This window comes from Ceratosolen solmsi, unplaced genomic scaffold (genome assembly GCF_000503995.2).
Source record: "Ceratosolen solmsi marchali unplaced genomic scaffold, CerSol_1.0 scaffold47, whole genome shotgun sequence".
NCBI classification, from domain to species: Eukaryota; Metazoa; Arthropoda; class Insecta; order Hymenoptera; family Agaonidae; genus Ceratosolen; species Ceratosolen solmsi.
This window is the reverse complement of record NW_011948419.1, coordinates 3,318,219-3,326,918: the sequence shown is the minus strand read 5'-3', so window position 1 is coordinate 3,326,918 and position 8,700 is coordinate 3,318,219. Positions and strand designations below refer to the sequence as shown.

Sequence of the window (8,700 nt, the reverse complement as noted above, 5' to 3'; positions counted from 1 at the left end):
TTTTATTATTACATATATTATAAAAAGGACCTTGCTATAATGTTCTACTAAATTATATGTATTTTATATTGTTTAGAAACAGTTAGCTGTATTTTACATGACTGGCGGAGCTAATTCAATCAATTATTTAATATATAAATCGTATTTATACGATTACTCTTATGTTTCTTTACATATATATATATATATATATATATATATTTTTTTTTTTTTCTAAAAATTTTCGTTATTATGTAGTTACACTTAATTCGGGATATCTAATCCTTATTGTGGTAGATGATTAAATTAAAACGAGACAATAAATAAAAATTTTACAATCTTGTACATACTTAAACTACTGATACGATTGCAGTTCATTCGTAATAATAATTTTTCAAACTGCTACCACCACCGATCATTTGACAGGCCAAATTCACGTAATTTGTGATAATTAATGCAATGCTTATTATTAATATCTCTAATTCCATTCAATTTTACTTCAATATTCGTACACGCTTTATCAAATAGCTCTTTATTTAGTAAAAACGCTTTGTTAACTTGAAAGCACTTGAATGCGTGGGAATTTCTGAGTGATGGAAAAACTTTTTAACAGCGCCTATCAAATGGCAATGCATATGCAATCTTTTTAAAAGCACACATGCGCATTAGTAAAAATGAGGCACACGTGTTTATAATTTTGTCTAACCTCAAATGTCTATAGTACATGTCAGAATATAACCTTACCTTTAGTTTCCGTATTTTTATTAATTTTATTTATAATTTACCTTATTTTTTCCAAGCAAAATGAAAGAAATAGAATCGGAGGAAGTTGTAAGCGTTGGTTCTCATGTTATAGTGCAGAAATTAAATTATAAAAAAGTTTACCGAGTTTCTGAAACTGGCTCACTAGTTCTAGGTAAAGAAGAAATTAAAATGAGTGCTATCATAGGAAAACCTTTTTGGACAACTTTTAAAGTTATTGCACCCCAAGAAAAGCGCAATGATAGATCACAGAAAAAATATCCGCCTTCAACTTTAGTCGTAGCAGATAAATGCGAGTCTTTGGAAGATTTGAAAAATGATGTAAAAAGTGGTTTTGATAATCGATCCATTAATGATGATGGAAAGTCCCAAAAGCTGTCAAAAGACGACATTTTAGGACTCCGAGACGCTGGAAAGTCAGGACGTGAGATTGTTATAAGTCTTATAGAGAATAATGCATCGTTTAGAGAGAAAACAGAATACTCTCAGGAAAAGTATATTCGTAAAAAAGAAAAAAAGTATTGCCAGTATCTTTCGGTTCATAAACCAACGCTGTCATCGTTACATGAGATTTATTTAAGACAGGATCCAATAAAAATTTATGGACTAAGAATGGATACGTTGGCGCAAATATTATGCTATAGCGACGTTAAATGTAATGGTACATTTTTATTGTACGACAGTGGATCAGCTGGACTTGCTGCGGCAGGAATAATGTCTAGAATAGGATCAAATACTTCTGGAAATTTAATTTACCTTCATTCTGGAGATCACTTGCCACAAATGCCTATTGTGCGGGCGATGAATTTTCCTCAAGAGCAATTGGATAGATTAACCGTTGCAAGTATTTTTGATTTTCTTAATAACAGTTATAAGAATACAACGGATAGCGAAAATTCAGTTAAATCGCCTAAGACATTTATTGAATTGGATAAATTGATTATGAAAAATGAGGAAGGTTCTACTGCGCATGATGATTTATTATTAGATAATAAGACAGATGGTTGTGAAGAAAATAAATGTGATATTGCAAATTTTAAAGACTTAAAAAGGAAAAATAAGGAAATTTTACAGGATAGTTTGGTTGTTAAGAAATCGAGAAAAGTTTTAGAGATAGAACGAGCTGTTGAACTTTTATCTGCTGCTAAAGCTGACAGTTTAACAATCGTTGCGAGGGAGCATCCTCTAAATATTGTTAAAGAGCTTTTGTTATTTTTGAAATCGTCTAGACCGGTTGTTATTTATCATGCGCACCGAGAGCCATTGGAAGAAACGTACATTGCATTAAAGCAGCAGAACAATATAGTTAATTTAAGACTTTTTTCAAATTTTTTACGTTCGTATCAAGTGTTGGCAGACAGAACGCATCCAGACATTTTGACAAATGATTGCGGTGGTTATATATTGACTGGATATATTGTTAATTAAATATTATGATACGCATTAATAATTAATCTGCTATAAAACGATAATTCTAAATACAAAAACAAATTGTATTTAATGTTTTAACGATCCTAAGAACTTTTGTAAATATGATATATATTATAAAAATACTTAAAGAAATTTTTCCATTGCTCTATTGTACATATTGTATTCAAGAACATTTGAATACTATATTATGTAAATTATTAAATCAATTAATTTATAAAAAGTCAGTAAAGCGAATTAATTGTAGATATAATTTGTTACACGCACTCATATATATATATATATATATATATTTAAAAATAGGCACACACGCGCGCGCTCGCGCACACACACACACACACAACACAACACACACACGCGCGCGCACACAGATTTTGACATTTTAATAAATATATGTCTTTTCCTTGTTAATCAATTGACTGATAATTACAGCTCCCAAGCAATCGGCTACAATGTTAACCATAGTTCTGAATCTGTCACTGAAAAAAAAAAAAAAATAATAAAAGATAATAAAATACGTTCGTTTCGAATAATTTTGACAAGTCGTTTTATTTGTGTTTGAATTTATTAAAAATTTATTTCGGAAAAATTAAAATTCTACGTTTATAACTTTTACGATTGTGCTGCATTGAAAAATAAACGATATAATGAAATTTCGTAAGCAGCGTCAAGTTACTAGCAATAAAAAAATTAATTGTAAGCTAGAATTTGTAAAAATTATAGCCTCGTAAATATCGTCTTATATTTTCCAATTTTATTCTCGAATTTCCAAAAACTGAAGAGCGTTCGATCATTCAAAAATATGTATAAAGTTGTCCTCCTATACCGAGTAGGCCATTAATTTGAAATACATTTGAATGAGCCACTGCTCATACTCTCGACATGCAAAAGAAATGATTAATTGCACATTAAAAGAAAAAAGTAATTCCCCGTATTTGCGATACGAAATTGAAAAATCAAAGGGTGCCAAAGAAGCCACTTATGTGACATAGGTTTCGATGAAAAGTCGTTTGGAGAAACCAGTTAACTACGTAACGGCCATTGTACTCGCTTAAGCAGCTTATTTGCTTTACTTAATAATCATCAGATATACTTAACACAAAACTATCGACTGCGATAATTAGTGCCACATCTCCCGCGGGAATGGCCAGGGAATTCAATACCATAATTAGCATGGCGTATCCACCGCTCGGTGCATGACAATGTACATGCAATACTAGAACAGAAGGATTTGATTAATGTACAATTCCCTTTTAATTTTGCATCTTGTTCGTGCATCTCGGTAAGCGCGCAATTAACGTTTCAAATGAATGCAAATGAAAAAAATTCACCATTCGACTACTTTTCACTTCCAAAACTTTGCTTGATAATAATATTTAAGTCCATTTTTAATAGGCTGCGCGCACGTCCTACATACCCTCTCTCTATCTCTCTCTCTCTCTCTCTCTCTCTCTCTCTCTCGCTCTGTATGCGCGTACATGTGTATATCGTTTGGAGTTTTCACGCGACCTTATGCGCGCCTATAATACGGCTCTATGTATTTATTTTGAAATTTGCATTGAATTTTCAGCGATTCAATCGACGTATAAAAATGTACGCTTAAGCACGTGGCCCGTAAAAAGTAGTGTAATAAGGGAGATAAATGTGTTGATTTCCGATTCGTTGGCTTTTATTAATCTAAGTACGTGAATCTTTATATGAGACTAAGAGCGATGTACGAGTGTCCAGATTAACCTATATATATAGTCGAAAAAGTCCGAACTCCAATGCCAGTTTAATTATATTTAAATTCCGCCATTTAAATGTCCCAAAGATCTATTCTCGTCTGTTTACGTAATCGACAACATTTTATGCGTAATTGGCTGGTGGCCCAGGCATTGATACGCGAGAGACAGAGAAGATTGGATTGCACGTGTTCTTCATTTATTTCACGTACCGATCATGAGTCGTGTGCATGTGCATTCATTATCAACGCAAAAGAGAGATTTAAAATAGAAATGAAAAACGATTAATAAATTAACGGATCGTCTACGATGTGCGTAAATTAGCATAAATTACGAAAACTTTGTTGTGTAGCGTAAGTATCGCGCAAGATATAATATTAATTGCAAAGCCGCACAACCGAAACTGAAGAATATATTAAACATTTACACCTTCCGCAGCAAATAGATTTAGCAATTACTTATTTCTAAATGTTTGTATTAACTTTTAAAATTAAAAGCTGTTAAAACAAGGAGCATTTTCCTGGATTTAATAACAAAGTTAATCATAAAACTAACAACACCTATAGACGTAGAAATTAAATTGGATTTAATATTTAATTAAGCTAAGATTTCATTGCCAATAACCGAGATAGATGTTGCCGAGCTACATGATGTTGCCCGTTAATTCGAGTGCATCTCCAAGAGCTGTCGTAAAAGTAAAAGAATTTGAGCTGTCAAAAATAAAAATAAAAGAGAAGGAGATTCATATTCAAGATAAATATGATTAATGTCATTAAAAATTATTAGCACGTAGTGCAATTTTTCGATTCATCCATTAAGATTTGGTTTGCCCTTAAATATTTTCTTGACGATGAATCAGCCGATTGACGCAACGGTTCGGAGCCAAACTCGATCACTTTTAAAAGTCACAGACCTTCCTCGCGTGCCCACGTACCACAAACTTTTTCGTAAAAGAACGTATTTTTAAAATTTTGTAGAAATTTCCAGGAAAGGGCCGATCACGGACATTCGTTTTAAAATCCGTAATGACTTTACTTTAATCTCAAAGCATTAATAGAACATCGCGGCAAATACAATTCGAATACAATGCAAAAACAAAAAACAAAATAAGATAAAAAAAATAACAAAAAACAATAACAACAACAGCAACAGCAACAAGAAAAATGGGCAAGAATTACGAGGCTAGAAAAATATTTCAATGCAAACGCGAATGCCAAAGTACATAGTTAATTCTATCGACCTGGGGCTGCGTATAAAAACCACGATCTCTTCTCTTAATACGCCGTCCTAATAGAATTGATTCAATTCGATAAAGAGCTTATCGTACCTAATAGCTATAGATTCCACCAGCGATAAATCCAATCCTCTCATTTGCGTAATGAAAATAGCGCCGATAGTCTCGTACAGGGCTATTCCATCCATGTTTATCGTGGCACCAAACGGAGCTACGAACCTCGAAACTTGCGGATCAACGCCCAGTTTATCGAGGCATCTTATCGTCGTCGGCACGGTCGCTGTACTGCAGACAAAATTACCCGATATAATATAAGCGCGAAATTGCGGTTCTCGCCGTAACGAGGATTTTAAGATACGAAGAGTCGTTTACGAGATAATGCGAGGATATTGCCTTTCGATACGGCTATGATTGCCTACCGATACAAAATTTCCGCGGCCCTTATTAGCCAAACGGGCTAATGCTCTGTCGGTGATCATATATTAATCAAATAATTCTGCCAAACCAATGACCGCGAAAGTATATTTCGCCGCGTTAGCCGTGTTCCCTAACGAATAAAAATGCCCGAGCACGAGACTCTTTGTGGGCGTTTGTGCATAAGTATCGCTCGGCATTGTAAGGCAATGGGAGGGGGGGGGGGGGGGGGGGGGGGGGGGGGGGGTGGGGGGGGGGGGGGGGGGGGTGTGGAGAGCCTTGCTTTTACCAAAATTCTCCGCAAATGCCAAAAACTCTCCGCTCCACCTACGTACGGAACTCGGCTTATCGATCGCTCTTCATCGCTACATCACCGATCACGTCCTAGTGCTAAAAATAGGATATCGAGATCAATTAGCGTCGGCTTGCGATCATGCAGCCTCGCGCCGTCACGGCGAACTTCAAAAGCGGCGAGCAAGTAGTGCGGTATTAGGTCCCGAGGTAGGGAGCGACCGCGGGCCAAGTACCCGTCGCGTACTTTTACTTGCCTCCAAAATCACGTTTAAACCCGTCCGGGGTGATTTTGCCCGTGGCTCGAGCGGCTCGCATTACGTCTCGTCGTTTTTTCGCGCGCGAGGAGATAATGATGCGGGCGGGCGGACGGGCGGGCGGACGGGCGGGCGGACGGGCGGACGGGACCTTGAGGAGGTGCCGAAGGCGTTGACGAGAGCTGGTCCGATGGCCCCGAGGATCCGGTAGGGCGAGTGCCCTGTGCTGATGAAGAAAACGAGAGGCAGTACGAGGAGGGCTTGAATCGCCAGGCCGGCCAAGACCGTCCCGACGAACGCTACCAGGTGCGCCATCTCCGTCGCCCCCGACTCCTCGCTGCGCAGAACTTTGCCCGAGATGAGGAACACCACGGAGATCGGGGCTGACCTGCAATTCATGGATGTTAAGCCTTCGAAGGACGCCGAGTCGTGGGGATGGGGCCTTATCTCGGCTGATCGGAATGGCGTCGATCTTAGCCGGGCCCTTTTTCATGATAGATACTTCGATTCTATAAAGATTATTACGCGGAGAGACTTTCTTTTGTTTCCTTCTCTCGGCAAGTTTCTCAACGCGAAATAGTTGCATTTTATTCGTGATTCATTGAAGTCGAAAGTTCTTTGTGATTTTACGAGTGACCGTACTACGGCTGTGTTGCCTTCGCATTTTTTATCGATCCAAACAAGGAATCGCTATTTAGAAGGGAACAGCATCTCTTATAAATGATAGAAAACCGCGTTATATCGATCGCCTTTATACCGCTTTAACTTTAAATTTTAATTCTCTTTAACTTACTTTTGCGAACTCTCATACAACTCGCCCTGTATATAATTTTTTTTCTCTTGTTTTTCTTCTTTTTTTTTTTTTTTTTTGTTTTAATATTTTTTTTTTCATTCCTATTCGCACTTAATCATCCTATTATTACATTATCTTATGATATATTTACATAAAATAACGTATCTTATTTGAAAATATCTATTAGATACTTTATAATAGTCCATAGCGATAGTTTCGAACTGATTTACGCCAACGTTTATTAGAAATATAAATAGAATATTGATATTAATATTGATTGGAAAAGAATATTGCTAAAATGGATATTGACTCTACATAATATTCCTCACTTGGAATGATTTTTAATAATATATATCTTAAGATATAATAAAAAATGTTCCTTAAATTAGTATTGAATTTTTTCGCGTAAAATTGCTTTTCTTTGCGAATAATGCGCATTATGATTTGATCGATAAGTAGCGAAGCAACGTTAAAGTCAAAAATAAAAGAATCCAGCATAAAATTAATAAACAACAATGACTTAAATATGAATAACAAGAAAAGTATTAAGGTAGCGAGAGAGAACAGTAACTCGCATGGTTTGAAAAATAAAAAAAGTACGAACGCGTACTTGGTTCGAGCATATTTCACGACTAAGGATTCCTGAATTGAAAGTTGCTAATATTGCGGAGAAATCATTATTCACGTTTTTATTAGTATGAAAAATACCGTTAAGCACGCACAGATGATGAATATTCTTAATAGTACTTGTTTTATTATCTCTTTCCTAGGCGTAGTATTTATGCTGCGTGAGAAAAATTATTAATATTAACATTACATTTTGGCAGGCAAATACATTTGTGAAAATTTGCCTTCTCCTTTCGCACCTGGCTTACTCAATTTAAATTGCAAAAAATAGTACAAGAGAAAAAAAAACAAAAAAAACAAAACAAAAAAAAAACAAAAAAAAAACAAAAAAAAAAAAACAAATAAAAAACAAATAAAAAGAGAGATAGAGAGAGAGAGTGAGAGAGAAACAGAAATAAGAAATTGAATTTAATAAACAAATATACATCCAATGAAAATTTCCATAAATGAGCGAATATATGTCTTACAAATATTCTTAAAATAAAAATAGAATTTCATAAGAATGCACACCAGCATATCTTAAAATTTGATTTGAAATTGAAATGCAGTCGTCAAAGCAAAAATATTAATAAAACCTTGGGATATTTATGTAAATGGCAACATTTTCATGGGTGAGCTATTGAGGAAGATCCTCGAAAACACTCGTTTCATCCATTCATATCCAACGTTCCGATCCATATGATAGGAGAGACGATTGTGGGTCTCGTACTTTTGGCAGTAGTAAACAATGAATTGCCGCTTTAAACAATGAATAAACCGCTCGAGCTCTTTGCGCTGGATCAAGCAATAAAGGAGCGGCAAATCAGTCTCGAGTATACGTACTTTATTACCCACTCAATGATCTCGGCGATAACTGTATTCAAGCCGATAAAAAAGCCTTGTAACGGCCATTTCTGCTCATCGGACATCGTGCCGAGCGCCAATCCGAATACCAAACTGCAGAGCACCAAACCGAGTATGTTCGTTCCCTGCGTGTACCGATACGTTATATCCATGTCATAAGTTGAGATCCCTGTGGAATTACAATGGCGAAGTCGTAAGTTGAGAGCTCGAGTCGTTATCGAGTACGGCGCGTATGTTCTTTTTTTCGTCCCTCTCGATGTAATAGTGCAGCAGCTCATTAGACGTAGTTTGAAAGTCTCTATTAATTCCCCCCCCCCCCCCTCCCTCCTTCCCCCCCCCCCCCCTCCC

At 36.1% G+C, this 8,700-nt stretch overlaps 2 protein-coding genes across 2 annotated transcripts in view; one reads left to right on the top strand and one right to left on the bottom strand.

The window, feature by feature from the left end:
- The first annotated feature begins 561 nt into the window (after positions 1-561).
- Positions 562-2,203, top strand: Trmt6 (tRNA methyltransferase 6 non-catalytic subunit). Its single transcript, XM_011497476.1, has one exon. It carries the CDS (start codon positions 784-786, stop codon positions 2,167-2,169), a length of 1,386 nt encoding a protein of 461 aa, XP_011495778.1. The 5' UTR covers positions 562-783; the 3' UTR covers positions 2,170-2,203.
- A 2,922-nt stretch (positions 2,204-5,125) lies between these two features.
- LOC105360545 (excitatory amino acid transporter 1-like) overlaps positions 5,126-8,700 on the bottom strand; it is a 7,149-nt gene continuing 3,574 nt past the window's right edge. The window contains exons 5-7 of the mRNA XM_011497475.1: positions 8,332-8,521; positions 6,241-6,477; positions 5,126-5,412 (exon numbers count right to left, since the gene is read on the bottom strand). Coding sequence (XP_011495777.1) covers positions 5,181-5,412; positions 6,241-6,477; positions 8,332-8,521 — 659 coding nt within the window. The 3' untranslated portion in view covers positions 5,126-5,180. The remainder of the gene's footprint in view (positions 5,413-6,240; positions 6,478-8,331; positions 8,522-8,700) is intronic.

Bases quoted from the DNA above. Each gene is read 5' to 3' on its own strand.
- Trmt6 (XM_011497476.1), top strand. From the start codon at position 784: ATGAAAGAAATAGAATCGGAGGAAGTTGTAAGCGTTGGTTCTCATGTT.